The sequence below is a fragment of the Rattus norvegicus genome, chromosome 4, assembly GCF_021556685.1.
Source record: "Rattus norvegicus strain SHRSP/BbbUtx chromosome 4, alternate assembly SHRSP_T2T, whole genome shotgun sequence".
NCBI classification, from domain to species: domain Eukaryota; kingdom Metazoa; phylum Chordata; class Mammalia; order Rodentia; family Muridae; genus Rattus; species Rattus norvegicus.
The window spans coordinates 68,473,406-68,497,500 of NC_141537.1; the positions used below are offsets into that span (position 1 = coordinate 68,473,406).

General features: G+C 45.7%; 1 protein-coding gene across 2 annotated transcripts in view; it reads left to right on the top strand.

Annotated features, from left to right (window-relative positions):
• Tbxas1 (thromboxane A synthase 1) overlaps positions 1-24,095 on the top strand; it is a 159,944-nt gene that overhangs the window by 38,250 nt on the left and 97,599 nt on the right. For both annotated transcript variants that reach the window (NM_012687.2, XM_087656007.1), the window contains 1 exon segment: positions 15,098-15,194. In NM_012687.2, the coding sequence (NP_036819.1) occupies positions 15,098-15,194 (97 nt within the window).

Below are 24,095 nucleotides of genomic sequence, written 5' to 3' on the forward strand. Positions count from 1 at the left end.
GCACTAACCAGTGTGCACTGGGTTACACGGTGTATCCACTTGCTGTCCCACTGCTGTGACAGAATGCCAGGGAAGATCCTAGCTCACAGTTTCAGAGACGTGATGGTTTGGATGAGAAATGTCCCACATTGGTTGGTGGCTCCGTTCTGGGAGATTATGAAACGTTTAGGACCCAGAACCTTGCTGAAGGAAGGATGTCACTGGAGGTGGGCCTTGAGAATTTGTAGCCTCACCCCACTTTCGGTTTACTCTCTCTTTTTCCTATCAGCAGTTGATACAATCCCTCAGCTTCCTGCTGCCATGCCTCCCACACCACTATGGCTTCTCCCCTGACACCATGAAAGCAAAAGAAATTCCTTCTTCTAGACCCTGTATCACAGCAGGAGGAAAGTAACTGATACAAGAGGCTTTAGACCATCATGGCCAACTCTGCTGAGGCAGCTCAGGGTGGAGGCAGGAAGAGGCTGCTGACCCCTCGGTGGCCAAGAAATGAAGGGAAGACAGGAAGGTTCCAGGGGAAGATATGCCTTTAAAGACATAGCTTGGCACTTCCCTCAGGGAGGCCCCGCCTCCTGCGGTTTCTACCACCTCTCCCAGCCTGTTCGAACTTGGAGTCTGTAAATAGATGGATCCATCCTGAAGGCAGAGCCCTCGTGGTCCAATGACAACTCCCAAAAGACACCCCAAAGTGTGCCTTATGAATGTCCTAGACATTTCTTTGTGCAATCAAGTTGATGATCAGGCTCAACCACTGTAAAATTATCTCATGATATTTTCAGAAAAACAGGTATATCTAGAAATCATTACAGTGAGTGAATCAGCCAAGTAATCAGAAAGACAATTGCAGCATGCTCCCTCTCTCTCTCTCTCTCTCTCTCTCTCTCTCTCTCTCTCTCTCTGATGGAATGTAAACTTTAAAGCATATAAGTGTGTGCGTGAGTGTGTGTGTGTCTGTGTGTGTGTGTGTGTGTCTGTGTGTGTGTAGATCATGAAACTAGAAAGAGGATCTCAAGAAAAGAAGAAAACAATATATAGAGAAGTGGGAGCTAGAGAGGGCAATGGAATACATGTGATCAGAAACTGAAAGGGTATTAATGGAGAAGTGAAGGGATCAGCTAGAGAGGGAGGGCCTGAGCAGGGCAGTCAAAGAAGGGAATGAATGAGAGCACACTGTAAGGACACATGCATGTATGAAGATGGCAACATGAAGCCATTACTTTGTATGTTAACCTTAACGTTTTTTTAAAAAGGCTAGCCACCACATATGAATCTCTTTGCTCCTCTGAAGCTCTCTTACTCCACTTTTCCTTGGGATCCTGGACAATCTCTAAGCCTTAAGATATTTGCCTCTACGACATGCAACATAGTTGTCTGCTCATTGTCAGGCTGTCCCGACAGGATGTAGACTGCACAACAAGATGTCCTCTCTTGCCCATCCTGTTATTCCGAGCACCTAGGGCAGTGTCTGGCACATAGCAGGTGCTTGTTGAATATGTGTTAAGTGACTAAATGAATTGCGTCTTGGTACATATCTCTTCACAACAAATGAATCCTCAAGGAAGCCTCAACCTTAGGAAGATCTTATTTCACTAATTTGGGTAATTGATATTTTCTAGAAGACAAAAAAAAATCAAAGCTTAGAGGAAAAAGGATCATAATTGTCCTTATCAGGAGCTAGCCCACTGAAGCACAGAACTGTGAAAGGTATACTGTGGAAGGCCATCTTGGGATCCGAAGGGTGGATAAAGGAAAGGTGTATTGGCGGGACTACTGGGGCTCCATTAGCAAAGGAATTGTTCTGCCAAATCACATCCTGCTCCTAGAGTGTCACAGTGTCTGTAGCCTACCTCTCTGGGGTCATCTTAGGGCACCAGAGAGAACACAGGATTAGAAGCCATCATCCGGTCTTGACCCAGCTATTCTTAGCCAGGAAGTCCCATGAATCTTTCAGCCATGTGGTCACCTTTTAAACATGCTTGAGCACCTGTCCATTGATGTGGGACCTAGAGGTCACTAAGGTCACCCCCAGCCCTGAGACAGGATCATGAAGAATCCAGGAGTCCAATGATGATAACTCTACTCTGATCTGAGTTTCAAAGACCTCTGACAGTCAGTTGGCATCTTGGGGGAGATCATAGACATTAGGAGTCTCTTCACAGCTGCCCAAGGCTAGGTCCCTGAGCCCCTACATGTAAATATGTAAGTCCTCTCAGAGAATCCTTGCCCTGGTTCGTCCTCCTGAAGGAGGGAGGAGTCTTCCATCCATGTGTCTCTTTAATTTGCACTCATTTCTTTAGGTATGAAGTGTGTGTGTGTGTGTGTGTGTGTGTGTGTGTGTGTGTGTGTGTGCCTGTATATGTGTGTGTGCCTGTATATGTGTGTGTGTGCTTGTGTGTATAATCATCTTGAAACTTTCTTCTATTTCTAAAATACTATTAGGTATGCTTAAAAATACTTCCTGCCATGGCTGGAGAGATGGCTCAGTGGTTAAGAGTACTGACTGCTCTTCCAGAGGACCTGAGTTCAATTCCCAGCAACTACATGGTGGCTCACAATCATCTGTAAAGGGATGCAATGCCCTCTTCTGGTGTGTCTGAAGAGAGTGACAGTGTACTTGCATAGATAAATAAATAAGTCTTTTTTAAAAAAGCACCCCCTGCCCTGTTTCTCCCCAGTTTTATCTGAATCTCTTATTAAAATTTCCCTTTCTTGTTGTCACACACTCAGCTCAGAACTGCACTCCCTGGCTTTGAGTTCTTCTGGTTTCATTGTCTTTGCAGAAGTAACAATGTTCTTTACCAAATTTCCTATTTGTATTCTGAGCCTTGTGTAGTGGGTGATTTTGCCATCCACTTTCAGGTAAATGTATATTCTATATCTATGTAATAGGAGGGGTGGAGCACACACATGTGCATGCATGCACGTATACACACACACACACACACACACACACACACACAATCTCCCTCCAGTATCCAAGAATATATATATATATATATATATATATATATATATATATATATATATATTCTTATGCCTGGGCATAACATGTAGGCAAAAATATTCAGGGACAGCCAAATGACTATTTTAATGTTTCTTTGTCCCTGAGGAACCATCCAACTATTTATTTAGTAGCTTGATGCTGTTGGCATCAACAACTTTGCCTTATAGGCTGTTTTTCATGTTTATGATTCTTACTGTGAAAAAAATAGCTTGCCTAACATCTGTTCTGAATTTGTTTTTGGGTTTTTTTTCTTTATTTTTATTTATCTATTCCCGATTGAATTAAATTTGCGCCAAGGACACTAACTTGAATTGGAATCTTCTGTGTCCTTCAGGATTTCTACACACTTCAATACATCTCTTAATTACTCTTTTTTTTTTTATTGTTATGAGATACACATACATAGCCCGCTCACACAGGCAGATTGGCTTCCAGCTTACCTCTGCCTGTCCCCCTCTGGGGAATACGTTTTATTAACTGAATAAATTAAGTGGGTGGATAGACTCCATAGAGGCGGGAGGTTTATCAGTATAGGTTTTGTTTCAGATATTTTTTCCCTTGCTGCCCAATTCTCTCTTGTAGCCATCGCTCTGTTTTTGGAGAAAGATTTACTATAACTTAATATAGTCATAACTCACCAGGACGGGGGAGGGGAGCTTCATCTTTCAGATGAGGACTCTGAGGGCTGGAGCCGGGAGGCTATCTTCCGCTTAGATCCAGAAACGATGGAGAATGGCTGCCTCTGAGCCGCAGACTCAGAAGTAGATCATTGCCTGGACCTGCGACTCCTAGCAGACAAGCCTGAGGCCTTTTGGGAAGCACAGGCTGCCCACACCCTGGGAACCTAGGCAGCATACATATACTATACCATGGCAGCAACCCCTCTCTCGTAGAGCAAGCCCCATCCATGTTTCCCTGGGTGTGGATGGGGTGGGAATGGTTAGGAAAGCACGCAGAAGGTGGTGTGAGCTTGAGAAAGAACAGGGCAAGTCATAATGAGGCTTCCTCTTCTTGAGGCCTACCCTGGTGGATCCATGGTTCTCTGACCTTTTCCAGATTGGCTTCATATGGGACCCCGGACCCCATTAACCTCCATTGTCACTAATGCTTAGAAACCTGCCTGGAGACCAACATGCATATCCCTAGCAGTCAGCAGGAATGTGCTCGAGAAGGCAAAAACTTGCTTTAATCCAAGACTTGTGACATTGACCAGACATAGTGGCCTAGATTCTGATTTGCCCAGTGTCTCCAAATAGATCCAAATGCCACCAATTCTCTGCTCCTCCTGGGGAAGGACACCCACTTTGTGACCGATCCTTGACTCTTCAGGGCTAGTGCACTGATCTTTCAATGGCACAAGACAGCAGGGATGGCTGTCCTATCTCCGTAAGTGCTCCCCACTGGCCCTTCTTTAGAATTGTCTGCTCGATAGCCATGTCTGTCTGTGTGTAGCATTGAGTGGTGGCAGAGGACACCATTCCTCCCCACAAGAGAGTGTCGTTGCTGTCTCTGCTCAAAGAAAGTGATCATCTGATTTGGAAGGGAAACACAGACACTGCCTGTGGTGGTTTGAATAGAATTGCACCCCCCCACACACACACACACACTCACGTGTTTGAATGCTTGGCCGTAGGGAGTGACATGTCTTTTTGGAGGAAGTGTGTCACTGTGGGAGTAGGCTTTGAGGTCTCATATGTTCAAGCCATTCCCAGTGTGGCTTGCAGTCTTTCTGTTGCCTGCAGATCAAGATGTAGAGCTCTCAGCTCCTTCTCCAGCACCGTGTCTGCCTGGGTGCTGCCGTGCTTCCTGCCATGGTGAGGATGATCTAAACCTCTAAAAAGTAAGCCAGCCCCAGTGAAAATGTTTTCCTTTATAAGAGTTGCCTTGGTCATGGTGTCTCTTCACAGCAATAGACTCCTAAAACACTGTCCAAGGTGCATGAGAGATCTTGGCAGGAAGGGCTAGTATTCCCAAAACAGAACAGACATGGGGCATGGGATGCAGGCTGTAAGTGCTAAGGCTTGTGGGGGAGGGGGTACTTGACTATGGCCTTGTGGGGAGCATAAGGAACACAAGGGAAGGTACACTCTACTTGGAAAGAACCGTCAGGGAAAAGTCTTGAAGACAGGGGCAGTGGGGAAGGGGAAAGCTGGAGAAGGGGACAGAGATGGTTCCCAGCTCATCACACAACAGAGCCCTGGCTCCTAGGCTCAGGATGTTGGTGACTGTCTTTGCTCACAGCTATGGAGCTGTTTAAAGCAGGTCTTGCAGGCTGTATTCCTGACTGACAATGAGATGGGCTTGGGGTACAGCATGTCTGCTAGGATTCTTGTCTGTGATGCTAGGAAGACAGGATCTGTCAGGGTCATCTCCAGACTGTCGGTGGATGCTGGCTTTCAGGTGACAGAACTTCCTGTAGCTGAAGCCAACACACAGCCAATAGCTGTCTCTGCACTAGATGGTAGACCATTCCCTGAGGAGACCTCTGGATAACACATCCCAGCATCACCACAGCGTGGAAACTGGTTGAGATGGTCGTTTGGCAGCCTTGGTTTGAGGTCAAAGGTTTAAAGATTCTACACTCCCCAACAATGACACTTTGTCCCTCTAGATCTATGACTGTATGCTAGCCATCAAGGGGAGTTATACAAGCTGTGAAGACAGGGGGTCAGTAGAAAGGGTGTCCCTTTAATTGTCCACTAAGTTGTTAGAGCATGAGTTTTATCATTGGACTTAGCTACTCAAGAACAGAAGTGTTAAGTAATTCTTTGGGCCTACCGGATGCCATAAAATTATCGAGTCAAAAGGAATCCATGAACTTTGGTAGGAAAACAGAAGGGCCTCGGTTAAAGGTCAAGGGACTGGCACCCGTTTCAAAGAGTGGAAATCCATCAGAGCTTACAGTGAGTGAGGTGACATACTCACCTTCTGTCCCCAAGAGGTAGGTTTGGCCTTCATGGGGATTGGCTTTGTAGATCTGCTACCCCACCCCCATCCCTATCCCTGCTCCTCAAAAGAGCCACTGCAAGTAAAAGCAGCCGTGCTCAAACACAGTTGACATGAGGGTAAGAAAGTGATTCCAGTCCACTCCACTTGTAATATGGAACCTAGAGCTTCTCTATAGCATTGTGGGGGCTGTCATACCCGGAGGAGCAGCTAGTCCAGGGGCCATTAACTCAGGGGAGGCTGCTAGTCCAGGGGGAGCTGTGAGTCTAGGAAGAGCTACTTAAGACAAATGTCCAGGAGCAGCAAACTCTCCGGAACTTTCTCTGGATGTCTTGGAATTTGTGAGTCTAGATGTTCATCACAGTCGTTGCCAGAGCCCATGGCCACCTTTACCTGTGGAGCTTCCTGGGACTTCTATATCCAGCCAAGGTGAGGTGTAGACCAGGCCAGCAGCTGCCTTGTAGCATCTTCTATTTCGAGGAACTGAGGCCGTCGCCTAGGTGCGGGTTTGTTAGACACCTGGTGTCTAGTGGTGCCCGGTAGGTCCTGCTAATCACGCACATGTTCAGATCCCTTCTGCTGATGTGGAAGTCAGGCTTTCATCAGGAATCTACTCACCCCCCCCCCAACATGGTACTCATCAGTTCATTTCTCTCTCTCTCTCTCTTTTTTTTTTTTTTCCCGGAGCTGGGGATCGAACCCAGGGCCTTGCGCTTGCTAGGCAAGCACTCTACCACTGAGCTAAATCCCCAACCCCATCAGTTCATTTCTCATAGACGGGGCCATCACTGCTCACTCTCCACACTGACAACAGCTTCCTTGCTGACAAACTTCCTGCTGACCTTCACCATGACCTCAGAGTAGACATGATTTGTTCAAGGTGACAACACAACTATTAATTACAAACAAGGCCTGCATTTGAGTCCCCAAGCCTCCAATGCCCAAAGACACAGTATCGTCACCTCACCCTGATCCCTGATGGCCTCGGTAGGCCAACCCAGCAACAACCCCTTCCTCCGTCTTCCAAAAGTCACAAACTCACTTCGAAATCCTGAGACATTAAGGAAACAACTACAGAGAAAATGGGAAGTGTCCACAATTCCTTGCTTCAGATACACACCCAGTACATTTTCCTCCAGACTCACAAGAATTTGTCAACTGGATGCCTGGCAGAGTATGTGCTCAGTAAACACGTCTTGAATGTACTAATTAATGCTGGGGTTGACTGGTACTCATTAACAGACCCACAGTGCTATTTTTACAAGGTGCACCTCCATCTAGCTGTGCAGCCTGGGTCTTTCCGTGTGACTGTGAGTGATGTGCCCTCACTGCTACCCCATGAACAACCCTACAGTTTGGTCACCCCAGCCAGAGGCAGGCCTTCTGGAACAAGGCCAGACAACCCCCAGGCTAATGCCAATAGTCTCGCTTGTCATGGTTCCCAGAAAGAAGGCAGAAGTGCTATTTTGGTTAGAATGGTCAGTTGTTATTTTTTTTTATTTTAGAAAGAGAGAAAAATAAAAGAAAACCACCAATTAAGCATGTCAAATAAGTGTTATTTTTAACTGCACAATACTTCATTGGTTCCCCTACATTTTCTCTTCAACCAGGTGCTTTGGGGTTGAATAAGCAAATTATTATGTGCATAAATAAATGTAAATGAATAATTGGTTATGAATTTCTTGCCCCTATAGTAGTCGATGTGCAACTTGGATTAGCAGGGAGTAAGACCTCACCTCCTTAATTAGACTGGAAAGGGGTTTCTGGTCCATTAAGCAAGAATCCGCTCTCTGACTGCACCTTTAAAAGACACAGTCAGTTTAGGGGTGAAAGATGCAGACAGCACGGCTAGAGTCTGCCTGGCCCCTTCACACACCTGCTTGCTCTGGATTTCACAGACCAGGCCAGCCTGGGGAGAGAGGGAAGGCTGGCCATCTTGGAGAGGGACAGCTCTGAGTCAGGGTCAGACGGTCCTTGTCTTGAGCAAGTCTTAGTTTCCTGTTCTAGAAGTGAGTAGAACAACTTCCTCTTCCATTTTCTTCAAAACTTAATGTGTAGGAAGCTCAGAGCCAGGCAGGAAGCAAGCACCAGTGCTAATGACTGTGACCAGAAATGTTCAGAGAACTGACCAGTTTCGTGGTGTGGGAAGTTTCTTTGCATCCCCTTGGCTTAACTTTCAAGAACCATATTTCCTTCTAAATGAACAGGATTGATAGAATTAAATCAATAGGGAATTATAATGATCACCTAGATTTTACTCCCATGTTTCAGCTGCAACATAGTCTGAAGAGTTTGTGCCTAAAACTGTCCCCCACAAGGGGTGACAGATGAGCGTGGACCCCGCCTGCTGAGCGCACCACCTTAGGGAGCAGGAAACAGGGAGCAGGAAAATACATACCGTTTGTTCTGTTTTCTTTTGCTATCACCAAACCCTTCAGACTGAATGACTTATAAAGAAGAAAGGTTTCTCCAGCTCACAGTTCTGGAGGCAGAGAGGCTCTGACCAGATGCAGATGGACATTCCACGCAGAGTCCTGAGGTGATACAAACCATCACATGGTAAGAAGAGTTCATCCTGGAGGTGGTACCAAAGCAAGCTTCACAGCAGATCTGCTCTCAATGACTGACCCACTAACCCATCTATTCTGAGGCTTTGCGGTCTAATTAGTCCCCGAAGGTCCCACCTGAAGGCATCCCTCCAAATGAAGATTAAATACAGCAAAGGTTTTGGTAGAGACATTTAAACCAAGGTGCATGGTAAAAATAACACAAAGATCAGGTTTCTGAACTCCAGAGTGTGGGAGGGTGGCTTCCCGAGGAGAAGTGGTGGACAGACTCACATGGTGTAGCCATCCCAGACTCGGGAAGGGAAGGCCGCAACTGTGGAAGTCAAATGCATTTTCCTCTATTTAAGATCTTGCCAGGAGCTCCTCAAACTACAGATGAGCATTTTTATAAGCATAAATTCACAAGATTACACAATTTACATGTAAAATGGGGCCAGTTTCCTCCCGAGGTTCATAAAGCAGCTCTGAGGCAATTCTAAAGGAATTGTTGCAAAATTGGTTTTAGCATTAGTAATATTACTAGAAAAATACAGAAAGACTCCCGTGGCGGCTCCTTCCACCAGAATATACAAGTATTATTTTGCTTTTAAAAAAAATTCAAAGGGTGTACAAAAATTATTTTGATCATAAGAAACTCAATACAAATATCTTGCCAAAATATGAGTGCCTCCCAGAGTCTAACTGGTTTTCTTTTCTAAGGATGTAGGGAAATACAAATGGGCAGTGCCCTCTGCTCACACATCAAGATTTGGAAGGTGGGCCCCAATCCATTCATTGCCAATGGCATCGGAATCCCCTGGGAGCTTGTTAAAATAAGAGGTGACTGGTCCCACTCCTGCCCGAGACTAGGGCCTGGTTGGCATGGGTGGGGCCCATCTTTCCTTGAATGTTCTGTTCCTGGCTTTGAACAGCTGCTGAGATTCTCAGTGCTGTCTTGGGAGGGTGGCCATCCTCTTGCATCAGAATCTGAGAGCAAGTATTTATTGTGGGTTTCTGGGGCCCACCCAAGCTTGGTAGAACAGGCTTGGCTGGGAACAAGGCTGGTCTTTAAACTGTATCAACTTCCTGAATGACTTGTAAGTCATTATCTTAGTTTGAAAGAATATTAGATGCACAGGAATTTGCAAATAAATAAACAAAAAAAATGTACTGAGAGGTCCAGTGTCTTCTTTTATTTCTAGTTTACCCCCTTGGTGATCTACGACACATGCAGGTAAAACTATAACATGTTATCAACAATAGCAGGTGGAACTTGGTTCATACACAGAGACTATTCAGATTTTATCCAACTACATATGCACATGTGAGTGTGTATGTATAGAATGTACATGTATGCATCTACCTCTCTCTGTCAGTACTGTGGTTTCCACTGCTGCAGTCACGTTCCTGGTATACACATTTCTCTTGCTTCATTCTTCCAGAAAAAAAAATCAGTTATTCTTAATCTTTTGTCTTTCCATACAAACTTTAGAGTAATTTCGCCTTTGCTTATATTAATTCTTGGAAGGAAAGGCATCATCACGTCTGCAGGCAATGAAGGAGGATCGTACCTTTATAGCGTCTTCCACCCCATCAACAAGGTTTGTCTCTGCATGTACACAGGGGTTCCTAGATTTCTTTCATTAACATTGTGTGTGTGTGTGTATGTGTGTGTGTGTGTGTGTGTGTGTGTGTGTGTGTGTATTGTTTTGCTTGTGTTTTTATGATGGAAACTAAATCTAGGACCTCCTGAGCTAAGAAAATATTCTTCTACTAGGCTCCATCCCAGGTTGGTTCTGTGTGGATTTTTTTCCTAAACGTTTAAAAATAAATCATCCGTACTGTATTAGTTTGGATAAGAAGGTTCCCCATAGGCTTAGATGTTTGAATACTGAATATTTGGTCCCCGTGTGTGGTGTTGTTTGGTGAAGCTGGGGAAATGGGGTCTTGCTGGAGGTAATATGTTAGTGGTTGGGGGCAGTGCTTTAAAAGTTTAAATCTTCCCGTCACTTCTGGTTAGCTCGTTCTGCCTCGTGCTCTGAGGTGAGGATGTGAGCTCTCAGCTTCCTGCTCTGGCTTCCAAGCTGTGGTGAATTCATATCTATCTGGAACCATAAGACAAACTAAGTTCCTTCTTATATGAATTGCCTTGGTCATAATGTTTTCATCACAGCAATAGAAAAATAACTAATACATGTGTGCATGCGGGTGTGCATGTGCATGCATGTGTGTGCATGTGTTTGCATGTCAATGTGCATGTGTGTGTAAGTGTTCCCACATGCCTCCATATGTATGCACATGTGTGCATCCATGTGTGATCCATGTATGTGTACACTCAAGCACACATGCGCTGGTATGTGTGTGCACACCTGTAGAGGTTAAGGGCAAACCTACAAGAGACAATTCTCTCCTTTCACTATGTAAATCCTGTGAACTGAACGCAGGTCATCAGACTTGCTGAGCCATCTTGCTGGCCCGGTTTTCCTTTTATTCTTTTTAATAAGACAAAGTTGGGATCTATTATGAAGGAATTTTTGTTAAAGAGAAGTGGATGTTGATTAAGAACAAAGATGATAGCCGCTGTGGTGTATAAATATTTTTACATATTGCTGGATTTGATTTGTTGAAGGTTTTTGTGTCTAAGACACACATGACACTAGTCTACACAACTTACTGTCTTTGTCTGGTACCAAGCTAATACCACCTTTAGAAGGGAAGCAGAGCCTGATTTCAAGCTTTTACTTTCTAGAAGGAAATGCAAAGAGTTATTGTTAGTTGCTTGTAAATGTTTAGAAGAGTTCTCTACTAAAACCATCTGGAGATTCAGTAAATTTAAAATTATGAATTCCATTTTTGTGGTCATAGGATGGTTCAGACCGTTACCATATTTTTCTTTTATTAGTAGTGTTTTTATCCACATGGAAAGCAATGGATCCATGACCGCATTTTCACATGCACTTTATCAATCAGCTGCCACTCCCCTTCCTGCCCTTCTGTCTCCTTACGCAGTTCTTCCTTTGTCCACTATGTGGGTAATGTATGAGGGTCTCTACAGGAGGGCATCAGACTACAGGAGGGTGTGAACTGCCATGTGGGTGCCAGGAACCAAACCCAGGTCCTCTGCAAGAGCAGCAAGTACACCTAATAGTTGAGCCACCACACACCCCATTTTTTATTTATTAAAATGTTTTTTATCATTTTGTGTCCTATTCTTAGTAGTTGCGTAATTATGAATGCATGATCTAGCTTGGTGAATGCGTGGGGCTGCCTTGCCACCTTGGGTGACATGCTGAAACCGTTCCTGCTGGTCCGTTTCCCTCTTTACTTCAGAATGTAACTGTCTCTAGCTTTTCGTCCAAGTACATTGGCCAACGTTGATGGCACTTTAGCTCTTGGGTTAGCATCAAGCATACTTTGAGAAGTATACGGGCCGAGGGATAGCCTGTTACCTTTTACCCATTCTGTGAGGGATAGCTTGTTACAGTTACATTTTTACTCATTCCGTGGTCTTTGTTTTGGGAAAATTATTCTGTTATCATTTCAATTCTGGCTGGAGAACCTCCCTCAGCCTTCCTTTGAGGACAGATCTGCTAGTGATAAATTCTTAGTTGCCCTTCTTCTTAAAATGCTTTTTTAAACCTGTTTCCTGAAATCTATCAGAGAGATAGTGGAAAATTCTTTGCTTATACCACTTGGCAATGTACCAGTTCCTTCTGACCTCCATGATTTTGACCTGTGTATATATACATGTTTGTGCATGTGTACATGTTTGTACATATGCACATGGGTGCTCATGTGTGTGGAAGTCAGAGATCTATGTTGCATGTCTTCCTCTATTTCTCTCAACTTTGTATTTTGAGACAGAGTCTTTCACTGAAATTGGAGCTCACTGATTAACAGGATTGGCTGCCTATCCAGGTCAGGGCTCTCCTGTGTCCACCCCTCCAGTGTTAGCATTACAGGTGTGCATAGTCATGCCCAGATTTTTTTCCCCCATAGGTGCTGGGAATCGAGCAAGTCAACTTGAGTCATCATTCCAGTCCCCTACTTTCCGTGGTCTTTTTGTCTGTCTCTCTTCCTCTCCCTCTCTCCCTCCCTCTTTCCTCCCCCCCCTTTGTGTATTGTTCATACGTGTGTATGTGCATGCTCCTGTGTAGGCAGAGACTGAAGGAGGGCTGCAAGCATCTTGTTGTCACTTCCCCATCCTATTCTCTTATGACAGGGTCTCTCACAGAACCTGGAACTAAGTCACCCAGCCATCCTCCTGTCTCCACATACTAGGGTTATAGAAACAGTGTCATATCCGGCTTCATGCATGGGTTCTGGGAGCTGAACTTGGATGCACACGTTTGTGCAAGCTCTCTTATTTACCAAACCATGTGTGAGTGTTGGTCTTCATGATTTCTGCTGAGAAATGTGCTGCTCTTTTGACTTAATATCCCCACAAAGGGCCATCTTGAAGATATTTCTTCTTTCTTTTTAGCATTATTCTCCCAGAAGCTCAGTTGCGACGTGCCTTGGTGTGTGTTTGTGTTTACCCTATTCGAGGTTCTTTTGTCTTCTTCATTTTTTTTTCTTCTTGAATTTTTATAGTCTTTTTTTTCAGATTGGGGCTTTCCCCCCCAGCTAGCATTTCTTCAGATGAGGGTGATTTAATGCACACTTTACGTCTGAGAAACCCTGCTTTGGGTAGAGGTGAAGGTTCTGGACCCTCCTCAATGTGGACAGCAGCCTGTGTCTGTTCTTCTCAGCTGGGCATCTCTGACACCTGCCCCAGAGTCTAGGAAACTGTTGGTTTATGGCTGGCCTGGGTTATTTTCAGTGTTCTTGGTTTAAAACAGTAAGAAACAAGTTGGTGGCCTTCCCTTCCATGCACCACATCTGTTGAATTCTTGTGGTCCGCAGACTTCCCTAACAATTTTGTAAAATATGATCACTTGGTTGAGTATTTTCTGAGTGCCTAATAGGAACCAGATAAATCTTTTTTTCCTCTAAAATATATATATATATATATATATATGTGTGTGTGTGTGTGTGTGTGTGTGTGTGTGTGTGTGTGTGCGCGCGACCATGTGTTCTATTGTGCGGCTCACTCAAGTGTTGTGCACATGTGCATGTGGGTGCACATGTGTGTGCAAGCATGTGAAGCCAAAGGCCAATGCTGGGCGTCAGCTTTAATTACTCTCTGTTTTATTGGTTGGGACATGGTCTCTGACCGGGCCTGGCGCTCACGGCTGGCTGGCCTGTGAATCTGAGAATCCATCTGTCTTTTCACCGCTCTCCCAGCCCTGGGGTTCTGAAGGCACACTGCCACACCCAGCTTGCTTTACATGAATGCTGGGGACCGGAACTCAGGTTGTCACGCTTATGGGACAAGTGGCCAATTGGGCCACCTAACCAGCCCCTTTCTTTTTACTTTTTCTCCCTATTTGGTGATAGGGAAAGTGATTTTAAAATGGACAGCATTTTCGCTTACGAAAGCTGAGTCAGAATGCTAGAGCACACTCAGCTGCTTTTTTTTTTTTTTTTAAATGTTCTTTCCCTTTTAAAGTCTGACCCATGGTGCTCGGAACAGGTCAGCCAGTTACACCCAGGAACAAGCCATCTCACACACTGGAAGCATGCCTGGCCCCTTCGCCCCTTCGACCTGTAATTACTCAACTTCACGGTGCACAGTTGGTCTCTAGTTACTCCCAGTGGTACTTAAGCAGGGGGAGGGAGCGACCCAGTGCTAATACTGACTCCTTTGCCCCACCCACTCACGCTTCTTCTCCATCCCCTACTTGGACCAACTCTGGCTCATCTTCAGAAACCATCCCTGAGAATTCTTCACATCACCCTCCAGGCACTGACCTAGGCATCCCCTGTTCTCACTCATGCCAGCCAGAACATCCTGCTGTGTGCTAATTGCCATCCTGTTACCCCCCCCCTCCCCCAGACGAAGAGCCCCCTGGAGGCACCTGGAACCCCCTAGAGGTCTTGGTGGGTTGGGTCCTCCCGTATGTCAATCAAGATAAACCACGTGTGTAAGTACTTCCCATGGCCAGAGCTCACCAGCATCATGTGACTGGCTAAGGCTGTCTCTGCTTCTCAGATGCTGTATCTGCTGAACTTCCTTGTACAAAGTTCAGGCTTCCTGAAGCAGGTTTAATCATTCCCACAGTCTCACAAACATCTACTAATCCCTCCAATGTAAAATGACTATAAATATCTTTGTTCTAAAATGCCAACCTCTCACTTTTGGAAAACTCGGCCCTTTCCCTCCATCTTACTGTTGGATCTTGGGGGCCTTCATTAGTGCATTGACATCTATTGACCTGTCTTTCCTAAGCTGCCTGAGTCAGGGACTGTGTTTCATCTAAATTTCCAGCTCTGGGACAAGGTGGCAGTCCAAAAGTGTTGATGGGAAGAGCTTTGGTGGCGCTTTGTGGCAGATCTACTATGTCTTATCATTGGAGCCTTTACTCTCCAATCGCTACCTATTAACTTCCCACTCATCATTCACCCTTCATTCTAAACCACTGTGAGTTCTTTCAGGGGGTAGGAGAAATGGGTAATATCAATGTCCTGTTTTAGAGCAGATTTGTTCGTTCCTTCCCAGGTACTATCTTGGCCGTCGGATGTACATTGTCATTTCAGACCCAGACATGATCAAGGAGGTGTTGGTTGAGAACTTCAGTAACTTTTCCAACAGAATGGTATGTAGCTTCCTCTCTGTGCATGGAGGGGGACAGGGTCATCCTTATGAGTATGGGAATGGAGGGGTGGCTTGTGATAGTTAACCTCGGTTGATAGTCTGACACGCTTAGGAAAAGGGAACCTTGGCAGAAAAACCACCTCTATCAGGTTGACCCGTGGGCTTGTCTGTGAGGGCATTTTCTTGTTTGTTAGTTGATGGTAGATGCCCCAACCTGCTGTGGGCAGTTTCATCCCGAGACAGGTAGTCCTGGATAATATAAGAAAGGCGGGTGCCTGGAAGCAAGCTAACAAGCAGTGTTCCTCCATGGTCGGTGCTTCATTCAGTTCCTGCTTCCAGATTCCTGCCTTGAGGTCCTGCCCTGACTTCCACTGATAGCGGAAGCCGTCAGTTGAAATAAACCCTTTCCTTTCTAAACTGCTTTTGGTCCGGGTGCTTATCACGCCAACAAGGATATTAGTTATTTTGGTTGTTGCTGCTGTTGTGATAAAACACCATGTTCAAAAGCGATTTATAGAAGGGTTTATTTTAGCTTACAGTTCCAGAGAGCTTAGCATTCATCATGGTGGGCAAGGGTGGCAGCAAGCAACAGACATGGTGGCCAGATAAGGAAGCTGAGAGCTGACCTCTTCAAATGGAAGCAGAGAGAAAACAGGAAGGAGGTGATTCTACAAACACTGGAAACCCGTCCCCCAGTGATGTACTTCTCCTAGTAAGACTTCACAAAGGTGCGACGACTTTTCCAAACAGCACCCATGCCCGGGGACCAAATGTTCAAATATCTGAGCCTCTGGGGAGAGGGGATATCCTCATCCAAACCACCACTAACGAGAAGCAAATTAAATAGCTTCGATGGGACCGAAGTATGCTCCCCTCAAAACCTCTCAAAGAGTTTCTGGGAAATGCTCACAACTGCTGCAAAGGATGGCATTTATTCCTAGGAAACACCAAGAGAACCAGAGCCGAAAAGAAGTCGGAGCTGGTAAAAAAAAAAAATGCTAAAGACAGGGGAGTTGACTAAAGCTGTGTTCAAAGCCGGAGGAGCCACGGGGCGCAGGTCACGTGATTGAGAAATACCAAGCAAGGTTAATAAACAGCAGCGGGAGAGCAGGCTTTGGGGGTCAGGGCTTACATCTTTCTAGGGAAGCATGTGAGCTACGGAATAAAGGTAAACAAAATACCAGTAGGAAATTAGCCCCACGGACTAGCAGCAGGAGTCCGCAGAGGAGCTCCCCCCCCCCCCCCCGTGCCAGTTCAAGTCTCCAGCCCGCTCCTCTCGCTTTTTACCTCTAAGGGAAAAAAATTCCAAATAGAAGAAACGGCGGTGCTAAGTATTGCCCATATTTCCTCAAAGTGAGGAGACAGAAATTCTAACGAAGAAGGTTAGTGACCTTCATGTTGATTCTTAGAGAGAGTCTCAGGTGCTCTCATTAATAAACAGATGCTTGTGTAAATTTCGACCACCTGAGTATCAGCCATCTCTTACTGGGTCACATTAAAAACTGTGTGTGTGTGTGTGTGTGTGTGTGTGTGTGTGTGTGTGTGTGTGTGTGTGAGAGAGAGAGAGAGAGAGAGAGAGAGAGAGAGAGAGAGAGAGAGAGAGAGAGAGAGATTGAACATGTTTAAGTATGTAAGTATGGCTGCATGCAGGCTACAGAGTATGTGGAGAAATGGAGAGGTCAGAGGACGACCCCAGACAGGTGCCTGTCTCTTCCCGCCTTCCACCTTATTTGAAACAGAGGCTCTTGTCATTTGCTGCTGCACACCCCAAACTAGCTGGCAGCGAGCACAAAGGAATTCTGCCTTCATCTCCCATCTTGTTGTGGAAACACTGGGATTGAAAACACACGCTGCTGAATCTGACTTTACAGGGTCTGTGGACCCAAACACAGGTCCTCACACGTGCACAGCAAGCGTTTTGGCCCTGAGTCATCGTCCCAGCCCCCGAGTTTCACTTACCAGACTTGCAGAGATGGTAGGTAGTACATTCCTTCGTTTGGTGGCTATTGGCGACCCTGTGCACACCTGCCATGGGACAGGCACAGTGAGGACCGTGATCGATTGTAAAGAGGAAGAAGACAGCACCATGACCTCAAGCCTTCTGAAGGAAGCAGACCAGTGGAGACATTTGCAGCACACATGGGAAGCTCAGGTGGGAAAACCTACTTATGGCTGCACAGTGCTTGAAATGAAGCCATAAAACTTTAGGCTTCCTTTGCATTCTCTGCTGGGTGAGCAATCCAGAGTGGGTTTTTGATCATCGTTAAGAATACATGAGAGGTGGGCAGATTCGCCCATTCAAAGCACTTGCCGCTCTTGCAGAGGAACTGGGTCTGGTTTTCAGCACCCACATGACAGTGTGCATTTCCCTGTAATTCCTGTTCTAGGGGATCTACTGCCATCTTCTGGCCTACGCCAGCACTGTACCCATGTGGTGCGGGACACATGCAGACAAATACTCATAAACATAATACATACATACATACATACATACATACATGATTGATACAGTGATATAAATGATTGATACAGATATATACATATATATATATATATATATATATATATATATATATATATATATATATATATATATTGATACAGTGAACCTGTCCATTTCACAGACAAGGAAACTGAGACCCACAAAAGTTGCATGGCCAACCCAGTCACAGACTAACTTGAGGATGGGCAGAGGTATGAAGGCCACTCCCATTTCAAGTCCAGAGCCCTCTCTGTACTTCACTACCACAATAGGAATCTCAGGTGACATTCCTACATATCAAAGTTAAACAGAGTAACTGACCCAAACTGTGCTCATCTTCTAGCCCCAGAACACTGTGCCCAGCTCCACATCCCACATGGCCCTAGAGAAGGTGACCATTTGTCACCCTGCCTCCGTGTCCTTAGAGTGGCTAAGGGAATTGCAGTAGCTTAGCTGTTCCCTGCTGCTCTGGGAATGACCATTCATTCACCCAAAGACCCTTGGCAAGCTCTGGCCTGCTGAGACCTGAAAGGCTGAGCGTGATGCTTCAGCCAGGCTTGCAAGTTAAGAGTTTATGTGTCAAAGAGCACAAAGCACCAAGTCACACCCAAGCAGGCCACAAGGATCTCCAGGTTCTGCTGTGCTTCCTGAACTCTCCTGAGCCCCCGAAGGTGACATGGGCATCAGAGTTGTGAGCCTCTATTTGACTTTCCATGACACTGGAGACATTCAAGGGGCAGGAAAGCTGGCCCTGAAGAAGGCTGCTCTCTGATGGGCACCTGTGGTGCAAACAGGCCCAACACATTTGTTCTAGCAGAGGCCACTAAATAAAGTTGCCCTTGGCCTCTGTTGGCTTCTCTCCCATACCATATTTTTGGCCTTCTTTAATTTCCTTCTCCCACACTAGTTCATGGGCCCCAAATTCCAGACTAAGGGCATTCGATAAGGGAGGAAGAGCTCAGGTGTGGAGGTCTTCTCGCAAGATGGAGGAGCATGTGTGACTCAGAGACAGTTCACATGTACCAACCTAATCTCTACAACATAAGGTGTCTCTCCGGTCATCCGGGCCTCTCTAGTCTCTCCCTAGCCTCCCAGCCTGCCCCCAGATCTTTGCACATGCTGATAATTCCTACAACATGAGGTAATATAACAACAGGGCTTGTGCTTGTTAGCAATGTGAGCTCCTGACTTCTTAAAGCCCCTTGTTCCTTCTTTGGAAACCGGGGATATACAAGCTACCTTACTAGGCTGTGGTTAAGTTAGATGGTGCCGCTCACACGAGCCGTGGCCCTGCGCAGTGTGTGGTAGGTTCAACAATTGCTCAGTATCCATTGCCTGCTTTCAATGCTTCACCACCTCTGCAAAACCCAGCTGCTCTTCAAGGCGCTCAGATTCTGCCTCCTCCAGGAAGCCTTCCCTGCTCCCACCACAGTTCCCTTCTCTGCCCTAGACTCCTGGTCACCTGCGTCAGCTATCTTTGTAACTGATCCCATCTGGGACTTCTGGGTTTTGTCCTAAGTCAGTGATTTATTTTTTAGGCCTAAGGACTTCTTTTTTGTACACCCCCTTTGTGGTCCAAACACACAGTGACTGTTATGGTTTGACTGTGAAATGTCTCCCAGCGTCTGTCTGTCTCAGCTTCTGGTCTACCAAGATATGAACAGTAGCTTCACGCTCTTGCCACAGCACGGCGAGCTGCTCTCTACTGCAGTTCCTGTACCGTGATAGAGTTTACTTTGCCCCATGAGGAAGAATCAATCCGTAAGAAGACGTTATCTCAGGTCATGTATTTAGCCGTGTCGATGAGAAGAAAGGTAAGCCATCTCTTCTGGTTCCAAGTGGAATGTTCACACGTCCGCAGGCTGGATGGAGAAGCTGCAGTGTGTGGTACGCCTGAACCTGGGGGTCCCTATCTCCTTCCCAGCCAGGTCACTCCCAAGGACTGTCATAGATCAGATCGCTAGGAAACCCTGGAGATCATTTCCCATCTGGGATGACTCCACTTATCTTCAGCTTTGTTTACGGTCTTTAAAACAATTCCATATTCATGATCAAAAGCAGCCCTAGTGACTCACTTTAAAACAAAAAAACACACACAGTCATTAGAGTGGGATTTTTCTCACAGGTTTCTGAAAGTCAAATTAAACCGGGTTCGTGGTTCCCTCTTTTCCATACGCTTATTTATCTGCTCAAAGAACTCGGGGAGATTAGTGAGGCGTGATTTCCCCCCACCGACACCATGCCTCCTTCCCTTTAATAAGCCATGTTTACTTAAGTGCTCAGCTCTATTATACATTCACTCGGTAAACATTAAACGCTTACTCCACGCAAGCGTCTACCAAGAGGTCCCTTGTGATACAGAAACACTTCCACATATTAGTTTGATGCATTAAATGAAAAGGAACTTAAATAACACGTAGCTTCATTTTCCACCGTTGAGAGCCCATTGCTGCTCACACATCCCATTTTTGAGTCATGTAGCTTCAAGGACAAGTTGGTAGAGCATGGCCGTGTGAAGCTCCAGAATTTGATGTGAGCCGTGAGCAGCTCATCAGGGAGCTGAGGTGACATGACTGGGGACTCTAACACACATCAGTTCTGAGTAAATATTGAATCAAAAAAAAAAAAATCACTGAAAGAAGTACTCTTCTTTCAGCTGGGCGTGGAGGCACATGCTTATAATTCCTGTACTCAGGAGACTGAAGTGGGATAGTCACAAGTTCAAAGCCAGCCTGAGCCATATGAAGAGAGTCTGTCTCATAAGAAAAGGTTGGGGATACAATTCTCTCTCTCTCTCTCTCTCTCTCTCTCTCTCTCTCTCTCTCTCTCTCTCTCCCTCCCTCCCTCCCTCCCTCCCTCCCTCCCTCCCTTCCTCCCTCTCTTTTTTAAACTCTAAAATGCTGGACTGACAAATGTCCGGACTCAAGAGTGACAGCTCTCACCTCACACTGCCCCTCAGGTTTTGTTGTGAGGTATGTCTTGGCTCCATCTTGTCCTTATCCCTCCACCTCTATTGGCACTCCTGGTACTTCCGGAGACGGCTCCACTAAAACTTAAACCCAGAGATGATCACTAAGCCCAAATAAAAAAAATTTTTTTAAAGAATTTGTAGAACCTCCCAGCAGCTTGGCTCTTAAAAATTTACTTAAATATTTTTATTCCTTCTTTTTGGTCATCCTATACTTACTGAACTTGAGGATGACTTGTTTTGAATACCAATGGAAACTGGATCTGAGTCCACACGAGCTGGCAGAAATGTCCACACACCTAAGGTCAGCTGGTCTTTAGCCTATGTTTGGTTGGTCCAGTTGGACAGAGATATGAAGGAGATGTGTTTGATCATCTAACATGTTACCCAATGCTATGAGTTCTCACTCAACATGGTAGCATGGAGAAGCTAGAGCTTTAGACACACGTTTCCTGTTTTGGCAGCTTGGATATGGAGCAGAGGAGGGAATTGAAGCCATTGCATATGTGTGAGGGGTGAGTGCCAGCCCTTAGGCCCTTATGGATAGCTCAAAGACTACTTCTCTAGGGACAGGTTGAATCACACCAGTCTCATCTAAAGCCATGTGACTGATTCCGTGAGTGGTTTTATTTTGGACTAAAAACCCTGAGGGCCCTTGGGGCCTATAGTTAGGCTCTCAAAAGACTGTCTCGTCCACTCATCACGTGGCTGTTACACTTCCAAGGATGAGTCACCACGAGACCACAACTTGGCCGAAGAGATGGCTAAAGTCAGGAGGCAAATTAGTCCCTGGAAACTTTATCCCTCTGTATCAAAGTGGCACAGTGTTCAGAGAAACCCAGAGGGCAGCAGTTCCTTGAAGTGCTAACAGTCCAGAAAGCTCCATTCAGAGCCGCCAGCAGGTCAGACCCACCTGTGCTGGAGCCTTGGGGATCCTGTGCTAGTCCACTTACCATAAAATTGTCCCCCTTTAACCCGTCTTTACCCCCATAACTGGCACTTTCCCTTCCCTAACTTTGGACAATCAGTCCATTTGCTGCTAGCCCCTGTCTGTCCCTTAAAGGAAGCAGCCAGGAAGCAGGCGCTCAGATTCCCGTGGTAAGAATGGTTGCTACAGATGCCCTAAGGAAGCTCTTGTCTCTTTGGCCAAGCCTGGAAAGTGTTGGGTTTTTTTTCCTTTCATTCTTTCTTTTTTCCTCCCTCCACTCAACTCTCCTTGTACATCTCTTAGGAAAGATCAACCCAACCAGGCATGGTAATGCACACCTTGGATCCCTCAGGAGGCAGAGGAAGATAGATCTCTGAGTTTGAAGCCATTCTGGCCTACAGAGTAAGAAAGAAAATAATAATAATATAATTAATAATAATGATAATGATAATAATAATAATGATAATAATAATAATAATAATAATATGATGATGATGATGATGATGATGATAAAGGTCATCCCACATGATAGGCCCAGAGCTCTGAACAAGGCAGTTCTTCCTGACAGCTCAAATGTCCAGTGAGACCAGCACCCCAAAATGTGCAGGTGCAAACTTGTGTGTTTGGCTCCCTCTCTATTAAGGCAGGCCTCTTTGTTTTATGGGAAGCACTTGGCAATGCATGGGCACTGGGCACTGGGCACTGGGCATTCTGGGTGAAATCACACCCGGAAGCCTGCCTGTTGCCTGTGAGCTTCCCAACTCATTGCTTTAGTCAGAGACTAAATGGCCATTGCACCATTTGCACAGCATGGTGGGTTGGTTCACACTTGGACATCATCTTTCTAGGGCCCGAGTACCCCTGAGGTCCTGGGATGCTGGAACGGCCAGGACTAAGTGGCATTGACTTAGATGTTCAAGGTTTTCTTTGTCTCACAACACTTCTTTCTAAATTTCAAAACATTGCTAAAATGATTTATATTTTTGGTCTTCAAATGTTCTTGTATCTAGGGTGGGTCTTCCCTCAGTCAGCCCAATCTAGAAACTTCCCCCCAGCCATGCTCAGAGGTTTCTCTCCTGGATGACTCCAGTCCCTGTCAGGTTGACAGCTGATGCTAACCGTGGGATAAGTCATTGTACAGGCGAGCACTGACCCTCGTTCTCTCCTCTTCCCATTTTCTCCCCATGTTCCTCCTCTTCTTAACAGTTGCCAATCAGTGAGGTGAAAGCCTTGGTTTAAATTGTAAACTGATTTAGCTGTGTGACCTGTCTTTTGGCTTCTCTGACCCTTGGATTTTTCCTGTATGGGTGGTAGCATTAGGCTGGTTGATTAGCAAAGTGTTTGACACAGACAGGTCAACCTTGGAATCCTACCACAACCTACGCAGTCATTCTAAGCTTCGAATGCTGGCACAAGCTCTCTCTCAGGTCCCTTAGGAAAATGTTGTCCCAGCCAAGGACAACAGGCAATGTGTCAGGGACCTTGTCCAGCTCTTGTGCTATTCTACTTAGGGGCTTTGCAGAGAGCTGTTGAAAAATTCCACAGGAGAGGATTTGACAAGTCCCAGTTCCCCTTCCCAACTCAGGAAGAGCCCTTGCTGTCAGGTGCGGGGCTAATCGAAGGTCTAAGTGTATGGCTTTCTACCCCAAAGTATAAGCCATAGTTGGCACAGATCTTCACACAGATCATGGTGATCATATGTAAAAGAACCTCAAGTGGAGGAACTGGAATAACTGAAGTGACAGAAGTCTCACTTGGCTATACTTCAACAAGTGAACATGTCAAAGGTTTCACATAACCAGGAGCAAAACAGACAGGACCATGGAGAGCTTCTTCATGTGCGTGAGATTATGTGGGAATCAGAAATGGTGGCAGTGACAACCATGGTACATCATATGTTGTTGGTATTATGTAACCAATTTGACAAGCTTAACGTAAAACCAGTGGCCATGCTCAAATAGTGACCTCCCATGTGACGTGGCATCCCTGAAAGTTTTTAACCTCCATCCCTTTGCTTGCCCTCACTCTTCCACTTCCTGCCTCTTTTAGGCTGAGAAGACACAAAGGCTTATGGCTCCAATAGCAGCCACACCTTTCCAGAGCCTGTTAGGAATCCATGTTAGATAAGTCAGTTATCCGGCCTCCAAGGAACTATGTGGGAGATACAAGGAAGCTAGTGTGAGCCAAGCTCAGGGACACAAAGCAGGTGACATCGATAGTAGTCATTGAAAGAGGGCAACTTCAGTCACGTGCAGAAGATGGAAACTCTGAGTCTAAAGTTGTTCAGTGGTGGAGTGTTTATTTTAGGTCTAACCTACAGCAAAACAAATAGAAAACAAAAACAAACAAACAAAAAAAAACTCACTAAATTATCTCTTAAATGGTGGTCCATGTCTGAAAACCATCACCGAAGTGACAGATGTCTAAATCTATTGCACATCACAGTGGACACTTCCTGAGGCTGAGCAAAGGCTTCCTCCCAGCTGGGTTATCCCAGCTCTGAACAGCCACATTTTAGATCCCA